The sequence below is a fragment of the Artibeus jamaicensis genome, unplaced genomic scaffold (genome assembly GCF_021234435.1).
Source record: "Artibeus jamaicensis isolate MK-2021 breed Jamaican fruit bat unplaced genomic scaffold, CSHL_Jam_final contig_1803, whole genome shotgun sequence".
Taxonomy (NCBI): domain Eukaryota; kingdom Metazoa; phylum Chordata; class Mammalia; order Chiroptera; family Phyllostomidae; genus Artibeus; species Artibeus jamaicensis.
This window is the reverse complement of record NW_026521356.1, coordinates 5,846,142-5,868,086: the sequence shown is the minus strand read 5'-3', so window position 1 is coordinate 5,868,086 and position 21,945 is coordinate 5,846,142. Positions and strand designations below refer to the sequence as shown.

At 45.9% G+C, this 21,945-nt stretch overlaps 1 protein-coding gene across 4 annotated transcripts in view; it reads right to left on the bottom strand.

The window, feature by feature from the left end:
- The window catches only part of FKBP5 (FKBP prolyl isomerase 5), a 95,319-nt gene that overhangs the window by 8,663 nt on the left and 64,711 nt on the right, over positions 1–21,945 (bottom strand). For all 4 annotated transcript variants that reach the window (XM_053671208.1, XM_053671210.1, XM_053671211.1 and 1 more), the window contains exons 6-8: positions 10,632–10,788; positions 4,829–4,919; positions 2,422–2,505 (exon numbers count right to left, since the gene is read on the bottom strand). In XM_053671208.1, the coding sequence (XP_053527183.1) occupies positions 2,422–2,505; positions 4,829–4,919; positions 10,632–10,788 (332 nt within the window). The remainder of the gene's footprint in view (positions 1–2,421; positions 2,506–4,828; positions 4,920–10,631; positions 10,789–21,945) is intronic.

Genomic DNA, 21,945 nt, shown 5'->3' with positions numbered 1-21,945 from the left:
GAACTGGCCTGCAACCCAGGCATGTGCCCTGACTGGCAATCGAACCGTGATCGTGTGGTTCGCAGGCCACGCTCAATCCACTGAGCTACATCAGCCAGGGCTGAAAAAAGTTTTTAAAGAAAAATTTCTTTTTATTCCAGTGTACTGTGTATTTGGGGTCAACAAAAAGCCCATTTGTTATCCTACTTGAAAGTTTTAGAAGTATCCAATATACATAATTTGAATTTTATTTTTTTAAATATATTTTCGAAGACTTTATTTACTTATCTTTAGAGGGAAAGGGAAGGAGAGAGGAAGAGAAATATCAAGGTATGGTTGCCTCTCGTGTGTCCCTTGCTTGGAACTGGCCTGCAACCCAGGCATGTGCCCTGACTGGGAATCGAACCATGACATAATTTGAATTTTAAACCACCAAACTTGCAATTCTCCTTCCAGGAATTTATCCGAAGTAATCTGAAACACTAATTCCAAAGTGTATGTGTACCCCTATGTTCATTGCAGTGTTATTTACAATCACCAAGATTTGGAAGCAGGCTAAGTGTCCACCTGTAGATGAGTGGATAAAACAGCTATGGTATATATTTACACAATGGAATACTACTCCACTGTAAAAAAGAAATTTTACTCTTTGCAACAGCATGGTTGGACCTGCAGAACATTATGCTAAGTGAAATAAGCCAGTCAGAGAAACACAAGCACCATAGGATTTCACTCCTATGTGGAATCTAATGACCAAACTGAAATAACAAGCAAATAAATAAATCAATTAAAATCAAACTTGCTCTCAAGAGTCTAAAAATTGACAGGATTTTAGGGTTAGGAAGAACTTGGAGATCACGTAATCTAAACTCCCTCAACTTTTCACTTGAAAAAAATAACCTTTTTAGACCCTAAATGACTTAAAATCATTTGCAGCCGTAATGCCCAGTTTTCCCAGTTTCCAATTCAGAGCTCATTCCCCCACACTCCCTGTGGTGAGCCATGTGCTATTTTAGTATATACAGTAAGTAGTTAGAAAGAAATATAAATAATTATGTAAGCCAGGAGATTTCAAATTTGTTAACCAAAACCCACAGTAAAAACTGTTTGAAATGATGACCCAGTACCCTCTCACAAGTGAACAAGAGATCTATGAAACAAAATCTGTCCTTACTGCATAAGGCAATACTCACTTCCACTGAGTTGTTTCATGACCAAGGCAGGTCGCCTCTCAAAGTTTAAGAAACAATAACCACACCCATCGCGCCCTGGCAGCACTAACTTTGTGACTGCGCCGTCCCACGGAACTGTCAGGTGTGCCCCCCACCCCGCCGACCATTGCCGCTGTCCCCTGCACAGTCTGCGCTCCCTGAGGCCTAGTGAAGCGCATCTGGGCATCGCTGCGTTAGACTGCGGACAACATCACCGCGCTTCTGTCTGTGAACAGCAGTGGCAAGAATAAAAGAAGCAGGAAGGAGCCTTCGCCACCCCCCTTCCTTCTCTGCCTCTCTTCCTCACTAAGCCTTCCTCTGGCTGGGGAGAAGGTGCGAGTTTGGGTGGGGAAGCAATGAGGACAGCACCCGGGTCAGAAGTGAACAACGTGCTGGGTCTCTTTTCCTTCTCTCTGGGGCTTTAACATGGAACCGAGGAGATAACACGTCACTAGATGTGACAGGCAAGGGTTTTCGAGAAGCAGTCAGTGACGGAGGTCACTGTGGAATTCCTGAAGTTCGCTCACAAAAGCAGGGGTGGCAGGGACCACAGTGGCCTCAGAGACATTAGTCCTCACCTCCGATCCATGTCTGTGGAAATCTCTGTAGGTTCCCTTTCCTTTGTCCTGTGCTTTAGTGACTTCACAAGACAGTGCAAAGTAAAATGAGGTAAAACTCACCCTCTGAATCCCTTTGCTGCTCACAATATTCTAGTTTCTCTTGCTTCACCCCACAAACACTGAGTGCCAACTGTGTACCAAAGCAGATGCTTCAGACTTCGAGTGACCCACTGCTGGCTGGGCAAGCCAGACCTGGTCTGCCTTTAGGGAGGGTTACATTCTAGAGAGAGCAGGCCGTGTAAAAGATCATTTCTATTCTTTTGTCATGTTAACCTATCCTTTCTCACTATTTGTTATACTGTAAATGACAGACGTTTTTAAAAATTGATTTGCGAGAGAGGGAGAAACATCGATGTGTCGTTCCACTATGGATGCATCATTGGCACGCGCCCCGAATGGAGAGCGAACCCACAGCCTTGGCCATCAGGACGGCTTTCCAACCAGCTGAGCTGCCACCGGCCAGGGCAGGGACATGACAGACTTGTGCAGGTTCCGGCTTCTTCCCACCCTGAAGGGTGTTGGTGAAACTCAGAATAGGGAGTATTGGCACGGTTCTCTGACACCGGAGCACATTCTTTGAGCTAGAAACGGCTGTACCAGGACACACGTACCTTGAAGTACACAGTCCCCTTCTCTTTGACGATGGCGGCCTTCTCCAGTTTTTCTTTGGTGTCCATCTCCCAGGATTCTTTGGCCTGTTGTGTAAATTTGTGACAACGGTTAGGTGAACAGAGGAGGAAAAAGTGTCAGCCGATGCCCGAGAACACACGGTGGCCCCTGTGATGACACCCACCCCTCGGACACACTGGCTTGTGGGAGTGTGCCCTCGCCACGTCATCACCGGGCCAGAGCTCGCGGTGCACAGACAAAGCTGCAGCTGGACCCCACGGTTCGGGAGGGAGGAGCCCGCAGAAATGTGGGGAGTGACACAGACCCCTGGAGACGGCTGAACGATGCGTCTCTGCAGTTATGAGGGGAGGCCACGCGATGAAAGCCGCGTCCCTCTGCCCTCCCGTGACTCCTCCCCTGATCTGTGAGGACAACTGGAGCTGCTGGTTTCTCTCAAGCCTCCGTCTTCCGACTCTCACGTGGGAACGCCAAAGCAGGCAGCCACAGTTGTGTGTTCGTGAGAATTTTTAAAGTTCCGGGTCACTCAGCTGTCTCTTCCCCTGATGCAACCAGACATGACAAAGCCTCCAGGCCGCATCGGCCTGCAGATGTGCACTTGGGGAATTTCAGGTAAAGCATAACTGGGAGGGTCAAGCTAATGCAAACACACCATTTCAAAGCCATTCATACGTGATTCCGTGATCACCTGCCACGCTGTGTTATCTATATTATTATTCTCCCCCATTAAAGACACAGATCCAAAGACAACTGTGCTTTCAGTACGAATCGCTGGGTTTAGAGGGATCCCAGACTCCACAGAACAATCTGAGGTCCCTTAAGGAAAATGACAAGGCTGTGTCAGAGCCATTTACTGCATAGAAATTAGGAAGCTGAAGTGAGTATAAAATTCTCTTTAGTCTGAAGACTGCGAGTGGTGTATTCCTTGAAAGTGAATAATAAGATAGTTACTAGGCTTTCTGGCAACCCCATGTTGCTTCATATCAAATTAGCTCTATTATTTGAAAATCTAGTAACAAGGTTCTTTTGCTCTTTAATATTGGGTTCACTCTTTATGGAGTATAAAAATATTCTTAAAACGAGGCAGATAATGAAATCAAGTTGCCTCCAAGATCACACATCTTCACGTGGGCTCAAACAAAGCCAGTGGAGTCACGTGGAACAGACAAACCGCTGGTGCGGTGACAGGGGCAATGCCAGTGAGGGGTGCCACGCAGGCAGTGCCCACAGGGCCACGGTGGAAGGGCCGGGGAGCGACTTCAGTACAAGAACAGGAAAGACAAAGATCCAAATACCCACGTGCACAAATGACGCTTCTCTCTCTCCAGCAACAACACTGTGCTGGGGAGACAGCTTTGGAGGGTCAGGGTGGAGCCAGCAGCTGTCAGAAGAGGTGACGTGACAACCAGCCACGGTGACGAAGACAGCATGCTTGTTTCGGGAATAGGAAGAGTGAGGGGTGTGGCAGGAAGCTCCCAAAGCCGAACCCCTGCCTTTCTCAGCCCAAACTTACAGGCCTGCCACAAGTCATCAATGGTTTCTTTTCTGGATCTAATAAAATATAAACAGTCCCGTTTCCAGCCCAAAGTTTAACGTACAGGACCTGGAGGGGGCACAGTGGGGATAAGACAGGCAAACAAAATGCAGTTCCTGAGGCTCTTGGGGACAGGCGGGCTTTAGTATCGACACACAGGGGACTTAGCTGGACACAACAGAATGCCTCCCTCTGGCACATGTTTTCTGTCTGTCTGTCCTGTGAGGGCACCGCTGGGAGCATCCAGAGGCAGGTCTGAGACGGAGACACCCTCACAGAGGTGTGCCGTTTCTGGAACTCAAGGCAACTGACCAACTCTCCTGTTTTCCTACTTGCACGGGTATGAACAGAAAAGGCCCGGGGTCAGCAGGTCTCTCTCTCATGCTCTGAGTCACAGAGCTGGTGGCCCATGTAGCTTGGCCGCTTTGGATAACAACTTGCAGCCACAGTGAAGGCCTCCTCACCACTCCTGAGAGGGTGCGGACCAGTCGGCCTGGAAACCTGCACCCCTACCCCAGGAGCTGCTTGGCAGAACGTGAACCTTTTTGTTTTCTACTGAGGGAAAAAGCACAAAGAGAACAAGTCTGGGGAAAGACAACGGGACAAGTCTTGGGTTCTCCCACCCTCAGAAAAGGAGGCGGATCCACAGGGACAGAGTGAGAGCGCCGAGCACCTTGGCTGTGTGTCAACTGTGCTGCGTCCGCGGTCCCCACTCCAGGAGCATCAGCGACCAGACAGGAGACTGGCATGCAAATACATGCCACCAACCTGCTCTGCTTTGTAATGTATTTGATAACTCACGGGAAGTGGATGGAGAAGAAACCCACCACGATTTCAGAGAGGCTGTATTTTCTCACCTTTTCGAAGCTCTTCAGTGTAACTTCATACATAAGCTCAGCATTCGGTTCAATGCCAAATGTAGGCTTCCCTGCCTCTCCAAAACCATACCTGAAATGGAGAGTAGAAAACTAAAGCTTTAAAAGAATTGGTGTGTTTCTAGACACACCCTTCGGTGCTCTGCAGAATCACATTAGCTCAGACCAGGCTAGACTGAGCTTTCTCTCCTTCAAATGCACGTGCGGTGCAGCACCTGAACTCCCGGGGGGCAGTGAGCTTCATTGATCTCAGGGTCACTGCCCTTTTCTCTGTCTTTTGATGACACGGCCATTTTTTGGCTATTAGAACCCTTCCCTGAAGCTTTAGCAGCATGAGGACAGAGCAGACAGCACTGTCAGCAGTACGGTGCCATTGCTATTTGGTAGAGGTGGGTTTTTAAAAAATTTGTATACTTTATTTATTTTGGGGCAGAGTGGAAGGGAGGAAGAAAGAGAGAAGAGAGACATCAGTGTGTGCTTGCCTCTCATGCGCCCCCTACTGGAGACTTGCCCTGCAACCCAGGCAAGTGCCCTGACTGGGAATGGAACTGAGACTCTTTGGTTCACAGGCCTGTGTTCGATCCACTGAACCACACCAGCCAGGACTTGGTAGAGGTGTGCTTTAATAAGCTTTCGACTTCAAGTGCTGTCTCCTTCTAATAGTACCATCTCCAGTTAGATGAATGAGAGGAAAGGCTCACACATCAGAAGGAAAAACAACCTTTTTCACAGTATTTCTTCAATACTTTTAAAAAGCACACTGGAAAATATAAAACACGTAACAAATATATAATCAGAAAGAGCCGCCCTAGCAAGCTCTAACACCTCATCCACGAAATGCTCTCAGAGCTCTGTGGCTCTCACACCTTTTAGCCGAACTGACTGAGGAAGATCACTGCAGACTATAAATGTATTTCCTCAGACCACAGAGAATCTCTAACAACCCCAAGGCAGTGAGCACACATCTACCAGACTAGAAGTTCTGGCGGAGCTACGTCTGTCTGGGTCAAAGGTTTCTCAGCATTAGAAGAAAGCCCAGCATGTTAGGAATGCGATCCGTGGAATTTATTCTGTTCTCATCCATTTCAAGCCAGACTATGCTTGAATATATGGAAGGACATTGCAAAAAACTTAGTAAACCCAAACTTTCATGCAATAACTTCCAAGATGCCAAACCAGGTTGATGCCAATAAACCTTCTCTGTGGCAAAAGGGCCAGAGTGGGAACACACAGCTCCTGCTGCCTGCACTACTTTCTTCACCCCTGGCCTGAATTTTTTAGGAAGGAAATGCTTTCTCACTCCCCTCCACTGCTACACGCGAACACGGCAGCTGGAGCCTGAGCAAGGCAAGGGGAGCTGCAGGGGTGGGGCGTGGCAGTCACAACAGCAGGGCAGAGGGATCTCCCCCAAAGAAAGGAGAGGGCAGTTACCAGTGGCCACTTTTAGGAAGTGGTAACTACTTTCCCACCTGAGCTCCGACACCTATATATCTGCTCTCCTGGTTCTGCCATCTGGTGAATAAGGACCATTCCTTAACAACTGGCCACCAGGTCGGTGGGAGAGTCCTGCTGAGAGTGTGGTTACTGACAGCACGTTCTATCTGGACTGACTGTTTAGGCCCTGCCCTAAACAGCTGGTCTGGCAAGAGCCTCAGCCCAGTGGCACTCGATGGGGGGAAGTTTAACCCTCCCACCTACAGGGACCTTCAGCAACGTCTAAGGATGGGTTTGTCATGACTAGGGACATGCTGCTGACATCTAGGGGGTATGGGCCAGGGACCCAGCTCAACATCTTACAATGCACACGAGAGTCCCCACAGCCAAGGGCACCCAGCCCAGGGTGTCCTCAGTGCTGGGGGCAAGAGGAGCTGTCTTCGAGGCACTCACAAGTGGTGGTCTCACAGCTGCAGTGGGACCAGTGGCGGGGTGTTCAAGGGAGGCACCAGCGTGCTCTCGGTGTTTACTGACAGTGGGACTAAAGGAGACTGAAGGAGGGTCTCACTGCTGCAGTCTCTCCTGGGGTCACGTGAAGAGAGCCAGAGGAGAGGCACAGGGGACACGCCCCTTTGGGGGAGGGGCATCCAGCCTGCCTTCCAGAGCTGGCTGACCTCAGCTGCAGCAGCCCCATGGGAAGGCAGCCCCCCACCCCCCCACCCAGGTCCCCTGGCACTGACATGTGTCTGACTCCCAGACAGAGCCACCGATGGAACTCTAGGACACAGCCCAGGGACAAACTGAGAAGATGGGTGAGCCGAACCTACTCCACACTGTGTAACTCAAAGCCTTATGCCGTGTGCCTTCAACCCACGCAGTGATGTATGGCAGTTGTTTTTCAATAAAACTGGAAAAAAATTACTCCTTTGGGTAAATTAGAAAAATCCTCACTATTTTACCATCTTTTGATGATTATTTTCAAAGGCCACAAAGCAAACTTTAATAAATTCCAAATAAATAAAAATAAATCATGAATATCATAATCTCGGATCACAAGTTAATAAAAATAAAGTTCTTTAAAGTCACAGAATAAACTCCTCCTGGCTAGAGATGCTAAAACTTTAATTTTAAAAAGCTGTAGACACAGGGCCGCCCGGTGGGAAAGAGTGACAAGGGAAACAGAACCCGTCAGACTCCCCGGGACGCACGGAACTCAGTGCCCGTGGGAGCATCAGTGAAGTAGTTTACCAAAGACCCAAATTCCAATTACTCCTTTCGTGTCTTGTTCACATAACGATTTACGGGAAAGGACTTATTGATATACTTTTATATGTATTCACGCCACTCAAATATAGAGGTACAAGAAGATAAACATACACACAGGGGTTAATTGCAGTCTTTAAGCATGGTTTTAAAAATTAACAGTAATAGAGTAAGTAAAACAACATGTACCATTGGACGTTCTTCAGTTTACAGCAGCCTGCGGACAGCAGAGACACAAGGATGAGCACCGGTGACCACCGGCCTCTGCCTGCACCTGGCCACGGGCACCGCGAGTCCTTACCAACGGCTCCTTACCAACGGCTCCCTTTTCACAGACAAAGGAACCAAGGCTCAGGGAGAAATGCTTCCTGGGGAGCCACACACAGGGGCGCTGTGGAGCAGGGTTTACTCCGACTCTGTGCATCCCCGGAGCACGGAGTCGCTGGTGACCCAGGTGGCCCCACAGGGAGACACTGTGGCTCCCAACAGCCTGTGTTTTTGTTCGGGGTTAGTGCAGGACAGAAACAGCAGGAAAAAAGGAAAAGTCAAAACTAGCCATACTTGAGCTAAAATGAAAAAGACGACTCAATCACAGCATTTAAAACAAAACAAAAGATATCGTCCTGATGAGAAAAACACCCTGCCACGTAGTCTATCAGAACGGAAGAGAAGGAGCGCCCTGGAACCCTTGTGGGGACAGGAACGGAGGTGACACAGAGTGACACAGAGCGCATGTGAGCCCCAGCCACATTCGCGGCGCTCAGGGGCGGGGCAGCCGGGGAGTGGGGGTCCCTGGCGGGTCACTGCAAGCAGCACGGCGCGCCCGGCGTGGGGGGCCCTGCAGCCCCAGGTGGCGGCTCACAGCACTGGTGTGAACGGTCTCCTGTGGCAGCGCAGGTCCTCCCCCAACTCAGTACACTGACCAATGTCTTGAAGAGAAAATAACACATTCCCTTTTCACTGTGATAAATTATGATAAAAAACACCATAAGAAAAACTGTTATACCTAGAAATTTATGAAAAGTAGTTGGCTATTTTTATGTCTCGAACTGAAAAAAAATCGCCACAGTTTAGTTTTCTTTCTCTTGTGGTCTGAGGGTAAAATGGGAAGACACACATCACAGGAACAGAGCAGCTAATACACTGAGGGGCTGATATGTGTCAGGTGCTTCACTAAGTTCTTTATGTAATGATCTCGTTTACTTCTCCAAACCCTGACAAGGAAGATACTATGCTCCTCAGCTTACAGGAGGGGCAGCTAAGCCTGAGGAGAGTTAAGTGACTTGCAGAAGGGCACAGGGTTACTAACAGGGGTCAAGCACTGAGGATACAACAAACAAGTTGGACTTGGGAGGATATTTGCATTAACTATTTGCATTAACAAACAGAAGGATAATTTGTTTCTCTCTGTCATTACACCTGAGAGATCTGCCCCACCAGCGCCTTGTGAGCCAGGTTAAAATGTAAGAAATGGTTCCTCTAATGCGCATGTTCACAGCACATCCAGACCTTACCTTCAAGGAACTTCACTCTGAAGACATACACTGGACATGAATACCACACTCTTCATATAAATCTAGAACTACTGTAGTTTTGGAAGGCCAGATTAAAAGTCGGGGGATATTTTTCATTTATGGAGGAGAAAGTCATCTCTATGCATTTCCTAATTTTCAAAAACTTCCTTACAGAAAGAAATAGGTTCAGCTGAGGCTGAACCACAAAGAGAGAACAGAGGTGAGCAGAGCCCACCGAGGCGGGAATCCCGCGGCACAGGAAGGAGTACGACAGAGAAGAAGAAGGTGGTAAAGAAACGGGGCGCCTGGCGAGGGCGGCAACAGGGTCGTGGTGCGGAGCGTTGCGGGAGGCTGTTCGAGTGTGTGGCGGATAAAGCACCGCCTCAGAAAGAGGCCTCTGGCCCGAGTGGCGGGGCAAAGGTGGACGTGCCACTGATGGCTGCTGAGGCCACGCAAAGGCACGTGACTGTGCGAGAGGCACGCTAGTACCTATTGCTGAGTGGGGTTCATCAGGATTCTTGACACCTCAAAACTCTCCTCACCGAAACCCTGGGAGCCAGAGAGGGGGAAGGCGCGAGACAAGCAGATGCACTTAGGGGCAAACAGAATAGAACCCCCGATTTCTCTCAAGGGTCCATTCCTCTAGATAGAGGGGTTGGATTCATGGCACCATCTGAGATCTGAAAACAATACCAAACATGTTTCCACAAGAGAGACTGTCAGTGTCTGGTAGTTCTAAGCTTGGAATGGCTGATGGGCATCCTTATGATGGGAAAACTTTAGGCAAAAGTGAATCATCTCCAGTGCCTTTACCTCCAGGAAGAATAGTTGTTCATGTTGTTTTCCTTAAGATTTTATTTATTTATTTATTTTAGAGAGAAGGGGAGGAGAAAGAGAGGGAGAGAAACATCAATGTTCGATTGCCTCTCATGCATCCCCTACTGGAGCCTGTTCCCCAACCCAGGCATGTGCCCTGACTGGAAATCGAACTGGCCACCCTTTGGTTCACAGGCCTGAGCTCAATCCACTAAGCTACACCAGCCAGGGCAGTTGTTTTTCTTTCAGGGACTCTGCGTAAGAACAGGGGGCACAAATTCAAGTGGTAATAAATTATCCAAATGTTTCTTCTACTTCCAACCTCTGCCTAATTTAGAGGAGAGGGAAGAGGGGGCCAGAGGACCACGTGACAAGTACTAATAAATTCCCTCCTTGGCAATATGGCAGGCAAAATAAACAAAAAGGCAAAACTTGCCTGTCAGTCCTTCCCTTAACAATCATCAGTCAAGCACCATGTTTTGCTGGGTATAATGGCTACACAGCGTGGGTACAATAATCCCTGTGTAATGCACACAAAAATGCGGGTGCACATTACACGTGGCCAAGTACTGTGAACACGTTCCTAACCCTTTGTTGTTTGAGGTCCAAAACTTCACTCCATCACTACAGCTTGATGTGATTAGCTGCTTCTACTCTTAGCATTAACTTCACTGAAAACATCAAATGTTAACTGAAAAAGCAAACACGTCCCTGTGCGTCAGACAACGTCACTGCGCGCCGAATGGTATGCTGCTCACCGTGATCCAAGGAACAGTACACAGTGTTCACCCCGCTGCATCTTCTCCAGGGCTTTGTCAATTCCGATGGGAACGTCGTGGTCTTCTCCTTCGCCAACGATGAAAGCCACGTCTCTGCAATCAAACATCCTTTCCCCACAGTGGCCTTCCAGGTGGACTGAGGGAGAGGAGACAGGACAGTCACCCGGGCTGCCCCTCAGGACAGGCAGACTGAGGGAAGGGATCAATGAGTGTTTCCCTTTCTCATTCCACCCAGAGACATAAATGGCACATGTTGTCCGAGCTCAGTCTGCCTGGTGTGAAAATGGAAGAGCAACAATGTTTCCACCCATTTTAACTTTACACTTCAAACTACTGATAACTGTATCAATGAGATAGTTCAGTGGAAAATAAAACCAAGTGGAAACATAGGTTTAATTTAAACCCACTATGTGGCAGGGGTATCCTCACAGGATCAAGAAATACTAGATTATTTCATGGATCATTATCAAAATGGTACAGATTTAATCTCATGTATGTAACTGCTGAAACAGTTAGAACTGCACCTTAACTTCATATGTTCGGATGAAAAACAACTGAATGACCATTTCCGGAATCATATACAAGGTTAACTGAATTCTGAAGCTCTTTATTTTCTTAAGAGTCTCAATGTCATTCACAAGCATATTGAACAAAAACGGACAACCCAAAGGCAACATCATCAACAACTATCAGAGCTCTGCCCCTTAGTGGAGAAATAAATGTAGAATGTGATGGAATCAATACTCTATGGTAAGGTCATAAACCAAATTCCTTCACCACCACGTCTAAAATGTTAATGAGAGATCAGTTTCTTGGGGCCTAATGCCCTGCTCCACTCCAACTCTCTCAGCTCATTTCCAGGGTAATTTCATGTTAAATAAGGGCCTTTTCTGTTTTTCGGTACAAAATAAGGAAAATGCATACATGTTTTTTTCTTGATCGACTAGACTCTTTTCTAGGATGAACAGTTCTCTGGCTCTGAGCCACTTTTGCAGTGAGGGTTCTTCATCCCTTACCCGATAGGTCTTTGACTCAGTACGAACTATGAGTTTGAATTATACCACGTCAATGATATAATCATTTGTCCTTCATAAGAAAATCCTTCATTTCTACTTCTGAAATACATGGGCCAAGATTCAAATGTAGCCACTTCCTAAAATGCTTCAGAGTTTTGGACTGGTTGCTCTACTGTAGATCAATAACTTGCTTTAGAGACACTAAATAAAAATTATTTGTTGTTATACTCATTCCATGAGAAAATTATTTTCCAAATACAAATTCAATTCCAACTGATTTTACTTTTGAAATTCTAAACTTCTATGACCCAATGACCCAGTAACATAACTCTCAACACAGGCCAAATCCAGTTTCAAAGGTAATGCCTCTGGGCCTGAGAAAGGAAACCCTGAAGAGTGAACAGCAGTTACGGAGACGCTAGGACCACGACGGCTCATGGACGTGTGTGCCTTCTAACTCACTGGGGTGGGTACCATCCTGCCTTGTTCCCACTGCAGACGAGGATGGAGTCTGAGAAGCGTGGCCAAACTAGAAAAGGCCTGTCAGGGCAGGGCTGGCGTAGAGGAACTTTGCTCTTTGTCCCACACTCACAAATGCTGATGATTCTATTCTCACTTTTGGAATGCTTTACATAAAAGAAAACTTAATTAACTTGCACACTGAAATGCTGATGTTTCTAAAGGAGTTGAAAATTCTGCAAAGTTTGCATTTAAATCTGTATAAGAAATTTAATTTATACTAATGTGATAATATCTTCATGCAAAAAGATTTGCTGAGCACTGACCGGTATGGCTCAGTTGATTGGCCATCATTCCACAAAGCAAAAGGTCATTGGTTCAACTCCCAGTCAGGGCACATACACGGGTTGCATGTTCACTTCCCATTTGGGGCACATATGAGAAAGCAACCAAACGATGTTTCTCTCCCTCACTTTTTCCCTCCCTTCTCCTCCTTCTAAAAATAAATAAAATCTTTTCTAACAAAAGATTTGCTGAGTGAGCAAAGTGAATTTCAACTCATGTACTTGGAGTTCCTTAAGTATTGAGATTGATTATCTTAGTAGCTCACAGCTTCCTTAACAAATCTTGTGCGAAGTTGATTGTTAGAAGCGCCCCCCCTAAAGGAGAGCAGAGCGCATTCCGTGGGAGCAGAAACTGTCGGCACGCTCACTGCGGGTTTTGGTGCCGGAGTCTGAACGTGTTCTCACACAGGAGACCAGACACTTCAGGCCCCGCCCCCGTGTCAGTTTCCTGGCTGGTGTGAGCTTGCTGCAGGTGCCAGATAGATACTAAATTACAGAAACAGTGTCAGAAGTTCTCTTCACGTCTGATACCCATTCACATTGGGAAAAGACACTGCTCACAGACATGTTGGGAAAGATGAGCAAAGCAAACAAAGACAAGTTCAAGACAAATGACAATGAAGACGTAATTAAGAAAGCAAAACATTTTTTGTAGCTGGTCTAACAACTAATGTTTGTGGCCACCTGTTAGGAAGGTACAAAATAACTGTAGTAACTCTTATAAATATTTATTACCTTATAGATGGACTATCCTTTTTTTAATCTGGTACATTTAACTCTTCTAAGTTGGACCTGAACAAGCGCTAGGCACAGCACCGTAAACTCTGAAACTAGTGAGCTGACACCTGCACGCTCTCACACACCCCAGCTGGTAAGTGAACACATAAAACCAGCGCCTGTTGGACAAGAGGACGTCCCACAGCCTTGGGGAGTGTACAGCCCATTGATTCTCTGCTTGTGTATCTACAAGTAGCAAAGGCTATAGTTCCTTTTTTCAAAAAGGGATTTTATTTACTTCTTAGAGAGTGGGGATGGGAGGGAGAAAGAGAGGGAGAAAACATCTCTCTGTGAGAGATACATGGATTGGTTGCCTCTTACATACCAACTGGGGAACTGGCCTGCAACACAGGCATGTGCCCTGATGGGAATTGAACCTGTGACTTTGGTTCACAGGACAGTGCTCAGTCCACTGAGCCACACCAGCCAGGGCTACAGTTCCTTAACTGGCTTCTAAACTTGGAGCACTGGTGTGACAAGTTCCACAGGACTGCTGACAAGCACTCACACACCGCCCTGGAGCTGGACAAGTGCGCGCCCTTTGCCGCAGTAAGGAAGCCCTCTCCCAGTGACAGAGGCAGACGAGCCTAGCTCCTGCACGGCCAGCTGCTTTTTTTTCAGTTGTCTCAGTGGTTGCTACTAAGGAGAACTGTGGTTGCTTCTGACCTCACATGTCTTAATACAAATGCTCACTTAATAAATATTTAATAAGAACCACCATGACTCACTGGGAGCTCAGCCTCCAGGGCTCAGGAAGTCTGTTGCTAATTCCAACCCGCATAATTTACAGGAAGTGAATGATCTATGACGTTCCCAAAGAGAAGAAAAGTACATACAGGACGCTTCTACTGAGGGCTTTTTCAGGTAGGGAAAGAAATAGACAAGGTAAAAGGAGACACTTTCTCTTGACTTAAAGTCTATGCAACTTAAGGGAAAGGGCCCACCAAACCCCACAGTCACACCAAACTGAATCACCCAGCTTAGCCACGCAGTCCGAGGGCAACGGCTCCATGTGAGCTCGGTCTGCTGCAGAACGTCGCTGGGACTGCAGCTCTGACTTCTTGTTCTCTGCCTGCCCTGCAGCAATTTGTTTTGAAGAGCACAGAACACCCTGTTCTGAATGTGCCTGGCACACGAACTCAATGTGCTGACAGCAGTGTGTACTCCCATTAAAGTGTGCGTCTGTGCTGCAGTTACACAACCTGGAATGAAAACTGTGTAATTTGTATGTTAGGAAGCAAAAGTGAGACACAGGCTGCACACTCTTTAAAAAAAAAATAGTGCTGTAAACGCTCCAGCCTAAAGGTGTAGCTCTGGTGAGTGTCTGTTTTTCCTTTTTCTAATTATAGTTCTTGGTGTCTGATGTCTTTGCACTCGTTCCAAAAACAATCACTGGGTCATGGGGATCTCAATGGGAATGTTGCAATAGCGTTCCTACTGACAAGATCGGTCACTTGGCCACAGAAAACCAGGTTGTGACAGGTTACTCTCACCAGTGAAGAGTTTTCTCTGCTGCCTCATTCATGCCAAATGAGTCTCCCTGCCTGTGTCTCCTGCCCGGCAGAGCACAAGCGTCCAAAGACAAAGGGATCTCAATGTCTCTCTGAGAAGGCACATGAGAAAGCAGAGATGGATTTCTAAACTCAGGAGAGTGCATCTGATTGCTGATCAGGAGAGAAGCTGTTCCCAACCAGAGTGGTGGTGAATCTGGGGGCAAATGATCCCCCTCCCCCTCAGCACCACTTCACACTATTTGAGATGGACCAGTGCCACTGCGATGTTGCTTACAAAACTGAGGGACAGATGCTGACTGACGGCAGGCTTGGAAGCTGGCTGCCTGAGTAGAATAACTTCTGCAGACGATGTACGCCTGAGTCTGAACAGGAAGCACAATCACAGCACTGCGTCCTACCCCGCGACAAGTCCTCACCACTCTTCTTCTTCACATGGACACGTTAATCAGACCTGCATTCCTGTCCCAGTTTGCCACTTAACAGCTGTGGCTTTGGGCGAGGGCATTTAAATGCTCTGACTCAGTTTCTTCATCTATAGATTGGGGAAAATGCTATTAGCTCACTCACAACTGTTCAGAGGATTCAATCAGGCACTGATTGAAGCTCTTCGCCCAGTACCGGGCATTCATTCATTCATTCATTCATTCACTCACTCATATATTGGGGTGTCTACTGTGTGCAAACACTGTGCTGTGTGTAGGTGCACAGAGAGGAACTCAATGAATCTTTCCTGTAATTATGCCACATACAACACACTTTAGAACTTAGTATAAGAAACACTCAGTGGCTCCACAGAGAGAACTGTCAGAATACGAAGAGAACTCAGGCCTAGGCAAAGGCAATGTCTGAGGCTTCTTTTGTATCTCACAGTGCCCAACACACTGTGCAGGGCCCCGGAGTGAATGTTCACTAAGGATTCTTATTCTCCAGTGGAAGTCACTGCGGCGACCGGTGAGTACAACTGTGCGGGTTCAGGTGTGCAGGGCTGCGACACACCCCCCGTGCACTGTGCTCTGCCCACCTACCGCAGTCTCCTCCCGTCACTGCTTATCCCCCGATTTACTTAATGGTCCATCTGAACACAGGACAGGAGGGAAAACGGAAGTAACTTTAATTCATACGAACCTTCCTTTCTGATATATAAGCACCCCTATTTTCATTAAATTCCAAGAGCTATTTAAATTCATTACTGATTGAAGCTTTTTAAAACACTATTCTAAAATAAATGATCCATTGCTGTAATTATAATTTAAAAAGTATTTTCTACTATATACATCCATGACATTTGACAAATAAACACTGTCCATTTTAGACCAAGTGCCACAGTCCATTATTTTGTGAAAACACATAATAAATGGCATTAAGAATTTGCTCTCTTACTGGACAAACTTTGCCAGGACATGCACAGATACTTCCACAGCATGTGAGACACCAAACTAAAAACACCTCATGGCTTTATCAGATCTCAACATGGGAATACAGGAAATGTCTCCTCCATTTTCAATTCCTGGTGCCGTTTTGGCTCTTGGTGTTTTCTTTATAAAGAGCATACAGCTAGATTTTGTTGTCATTTAAATCTCATGAGAATCCCATCCATATATTTTTGATCACTGATAAGATTTCTTTTCCTCCTACCATCCCATTTTAGGTTTTTTATATAATGTTGTCTTTTATGTTTCCTTCTTTCCATCACTAGAATGATCCAATTTTCCTCGTTCCTCTCCTTCCCACGCCCCGCTGGGAGGTTAGCAATTCTACATGCTCTTCTTACTAGCACCTGGCACTACATTTTACACAAATCATTTCAAGGTATATAATTCTATTTGTTAACAATTAACCAGCATAATCTCTCCTGGAGTAAGAAAATAATTTTAGGCAATTTTGCCTCCACTCTTCACTTCCCATCTGTGCCACATTTTACTAAAAAGAGCCAGAACCTTCCCTGGATAGGTAGAATGTGCGGGTTGGATTCCCGGTCAGGGCACACACCTGGGTTGCAGGTTCGATCCCAGGCTGACCCCCCTGCAGGAGGCAACCAGTCAGTGTTTCACTCTCCCTCCAGTGTCTCTCTCCCAAAAATCAATGAACACATCCTCAGGTGAAGATTGTTTTCTTATCAAAGGACCCAGAACCTAGCTCCAGACTATTAAACTAGTATTATTTTTAACATTACTATCACTTCAGGGATCTTTAAATATAAATGTATGCAACTTCACTGTCATATGCTCGGAATTACTTTTTTGCTCACTAATGTTTCTTATGCCTGAGCCTTCACTTCTTGACTTTATTTTTCCTGATATTTCAGTATACCCTATAGTATTATTTTTCTCAAAAAGAGCATTGAGTCTGCATATTCCAGAAAGTTAATTTTCCCTATATTTAAAAGATCATTTGGCTGAGACGTGCAGGTGAAAAACACTCATAGTTAGATACAATGTTCAAAGCGGGGTCTTTCAGTATCTAGTATCACATGTAACAGGTCTGCTGTCATTCCAATTCCCAAGCCTTGACACCAGCGTGTTCCTCCCCAGGAGAATTCAAAGTTTCCTTTTAAGCCCTGGAATGAAGCATTTCCCAGGGTGTCCTGTGCGCTGCTACCGACCGGGCCTTTCGGTCTCTGCACGTCCGAGGAGGTGCGCACTGTCCATCCTCCACACACCACCTTTGTCTTCTCAGTTTTCTGTGACCTCACATCTGTTTTCTGTTCTGTGTTCTGAGATCCTTAACTCTTTCCTATCACCAGTTCGGAATTCTGCAACTTTTCATTGTGCATTTCAACCCTTCTCCTGAGTTCTAATTTTGATAATCATATGCTTTTGAAAAATATTTTATTGATTTTAGAAAGAGAGAACAGAAGAAAAACAGAGAAATATCAATGTGTTCCACTTGTTTAAGCGTTCACTGTTTGCTTTTTGTACGAGCCCTGACCAGGGATCAAACCCACAACCTTGACTACGAGGACAATTCTCTAACCAACTCAGCTTCCCGGCCAGGACCATAACCATAGTCTGAATTTCCAAGAACTTTATCCTCCCTTTCTTTTTTCAAAGAAACTGGTTGTGTGACTTATGAATTTAATATCTATTAAATTTCTTTGAAGATAATAGTATTTTTAAAGTCCTCTTCTATTTCTTCTTGTCCCACTTTGGTTTTTCATTTTCATGGTATTTGCTGATGATTCTTTGTTATCAAATCATATTATACAGGAAGGATTACAAAGGGTGAAACGGTTATAGTTCCCTAGCACAGAATTTTGAAGCAGCTGAATTACACTGCCCCCGTGGACCTTTCCCCAAAGGGGGAGGTTAACTGGGATCTCTGGGTGCAGGTGCCACAGGTGTTTCCCGGGCACTGACTCCGTGCTGAGCACAAGGTGCACAGAAAGGCTGGGGACACCTTTCCCACTGGTGACGCGTGAGAAAGTTCTACTTCAGCAGTAAAACGACTCAGCACATTTACTGCTGTGCATCCCTGCTGCTTCACTCTCCACCCCACACCTGTTTTAAAAGTTCAAAGGTACTTCACGTCCTCATCTCTACTCCAAATCCTAATATGGAGAATCTTCTGAGGCAGATCCTTCTTATTTTAGAAATCTGGCCTTACTGGCTTTAGCCTGGGAGCAAAAATCATAGCCAGACCCTAGGGTAGTAATTCTCAATCCTTGGCTACAGACTGGAATCATCTGGAGGAGTTAAAACACACACACACAACACACACACACACACACACACACACACACGCACGCACGCACACATGCGCACACACACATATACCTACATAGTTGCATCCTTTGACCGTTTGAGAATTTTGTTAAACTGGTCTGGGCTAAAGCCTGGGCATCAGGACTTTAAACCTCCCCAGGTGATTCTAAACTCCACCCAAGCTGAGAACTACTGCACCAGAGGCTGACAGGCCCAGCTGTTCCACACTGTTTTGTAACAACCCTGATGATGGCCCTATATCCTGCTTTGGCTCCCTTCTACCAGCTGACTATGAGTTTGGAGTTCTGCCCAAGCTTGCTGAAAAGAACTGTATGTGCCTCTCTGGAGGTCTTCTGTCCACCTGTATCGGGTTCTGTGTCCTGAGTCCAGTTTCCATCAGACCAATTTCATCCACTTTACATATTCCAGAAATCCTTCATTATGTTGGATCCACCCCTTGTATTCTCCTTGTTTTCCAGCACTACTAGGGATTCCTTCCTCTCTTTTAAAGTCATTCCCCATTTCTCACTTCAGTGGCATTTCGAGAGGGAAAGCTGGTGAGAGGGAAGGGCACTCCCAACAGTCTGAATCCAGAAGATCTTGTTGAAACTTTACATTTGAAAACACTGCCCATCGCCTGTGTTGTTTGCATGCACATGTGGTTGAATGCACTGGGGGGCAGGAGCACCTGGTTGCCAGTTCCTGGCACTGAATTCCACTAACCAGAAGGTGTGAGAGATCACGGGCTGGGGGGCAGGGGGAGCTGGTCTCTCACCTTTCCATTCAGCACCTTCTGTAAGACTGGCTTTTCTGAGAAAGGGAAGCTTCAAAGCAGCAAAGCAGCCACTACAGGCAATCAAACTAGAGTGTGATGACTAAGAGTTGTCACAATAATGCCAATTAGAAGAGTTAGAACACAGGGGCTCTTTTAAAATGGAAAAAGTACAGCACCGAATAAAAATGACAAGATGCTCCTCTTAACTGAGGTAAGAAAAAGCACACGGAACAGACCCTGAAGACTGAGCAGGACTAGGACCTTGATGGAGACAGTGAACAACCAAACTTCCACTGAGAAACAAAAAATCCTGTCGAACTAATGTAGGTTTTGTCTTCCACATAGAAAACAAGCTACAGAAAGGAAGCAAAATATCACCATTCAATAAAAATAAAAGCCTTCTTATTCAGCCCACAAATTGACTCTTCAATGAACAAACAAAAACCCTCAAGAAACGATTTAGATAAAATTACTATTAACAAGATATATAAGTAAGACTTCTGCCAAGATGGACGCATAGGTGGAGACACTGTGCCTCCTCACACAACCAAGTTTAAAAAAAAAACAAAGTTTTGGGAACAAAAATGCAGCCAAATCACAGAAAATTGAACTATACAGAAGTCTGACAACAACGAACCATTCAGCCAAACCAGTAAGAGGGGCAGAGTTGGGGCTCTGCCAGCAGCGGAGCAGGTTGGGCAGGAAAGATCTACTGGACCAACCAGGACACACAGGTAGCCGTGGGCAGATCCCAGGTGTGCAGTAGCAACCAGCAAACCTACTGAGGGCATAGGCAACAGGCTGACCGTGGTCACACATTCCTGTGCAGATAAACCGGCGAAGGAGCGAGCAGTGAGACAGACCACACAGGCCCCAGTGGCAGGAAGCAGCAGAGGGGACCGCCATTGCCCCTCTCTGACCCCACCCCCACATACAGCATCACAACCCAGACTGGGTCGCCCCACCCTGGTGAACAACTAAGGCTCCGCGCCTCATACATAACAGGTGCGAACAGACCAAAACATTATGGCTCAGGAAGAACAGCTCAAAGCCCCAGAGCCAATACATCTAAGCAATGAAGAGATAGCCAACCTTTCAGATGCACAGTTAAAAACACTGGTGATCAGGATGCTCACAGAACTGGCTGATTTTAGTAAAAAATTAGAGGAGCATACGAAGGCTAAACTAAGTGAAATGAAGTGAAAGACACAGGAAACCAATACTGATGCAAACAAAACTGGGACTCAAATCAATGGAGTGAACCAGAAAGAAGAAAAAAATGACCAAACAGAAAAGGATGAAGAAACAAGAATTTGGAAAAATGAGGACAGGCTTAGGAACATCCAGGACATCTTGAAATGTTCCAACATCCAAATTATAGGGGTACCAGAAGGGAAAAAGGAAGAGCAACAAGTGGAAAACTTATTTGAACAAATAATAAAGGAGAACTTCCCCAATCTGGCAAAGGCGATAGACTTCCAGGAAATCCAGAAAGCTCAGAGTCCCACAGAAGTTGGACCCAAGAACACACCAAGGCACATCATCATTACATTAGCCAAGATTAAAATGAAGGAGAGAATCCTAGAAGCAGCAAGAGCTAAGGGGACAGTCACTTACAAAGGAGTCCCCATCAGACTCTCACCTGATTTCTCAAAAGAGACCTTACAGGCAAGAAGGGGCTGGAAAGAAGTATTCCAAGTCATGAAATCCAAAGACCTACCTCCAAGATTGCTCTATCCAGCAAAGCATTCATTTAGAATGGAAGGACAGATAAAGTGCTTCTCAGATAAGGTCAAATTCAAGGAGTTCATCATCACCAAGCCCTTATTCTATGAAATGTTAAAGGGACTTATCTAAGAAAAAGAAGATAAAAAATTATGAACAGTGAAAGGACAGCAAACTCACAGTTGTTAACAACCACACCTAAAATAAATGCAAATAAGAGGACAGCTAGATCAGGAGAAGAACCATAGAAATGGAGATCACATGGAGGGTTAACAACAGGGGAGTGGGAGGAGAAGGTACAGAGAATAAGTAGCATAAACGGTAGGTAGAAAATAGACAGGGGGAAGGGCAAGAATAGTATGGGAAACACAGAATGTAAAGAACTTGAGACAGGTGGTCATAAACTAAAGGGGGGGAATGGTGGGGGAGGGGGTGTGCATGGTGGAGGGGAATGAAGGGGGGAAAATGGGACAACTATAATGGCATAATCAATAAAATATATTTTGAAAAATATATACAGTAAAATGACAACAAATTCACAACTATCAACAATCGAACCTAAAGAAACAAAAACAAAGAAAAAAACAAACTAAGCAAACAACTAGAACTGGAACAGATTCACAGAAATACAGATCACAAGGAGGGTTCTCAGCAGGGACAGGCTGGGGGAACAATCGGGGAAAAGGTACAGGGAATAAGGAGTATAAATGGTAGGTAAAAAATAGACAGGGGGAGGTGAAGAACAGTATGGAAAATGGAGAAACCAAAGACCTTATATGTATGACCCATGGGCACGAACTAAGGTGGGGAAATGATGGTGGGAGTGGGGTATAAGGCAGAGGGGAATAAAGGAGAGAAAAATGGGAGAACTGGAATGGCATAATTAATAAAGTATATTTTAAAAGTAAATATAAAAAAGAGAGTAGAAAAAAGAAATTAAGTGTCCAGCATGTACCAGGCACCTTTCTTCCTTTACTGTCTG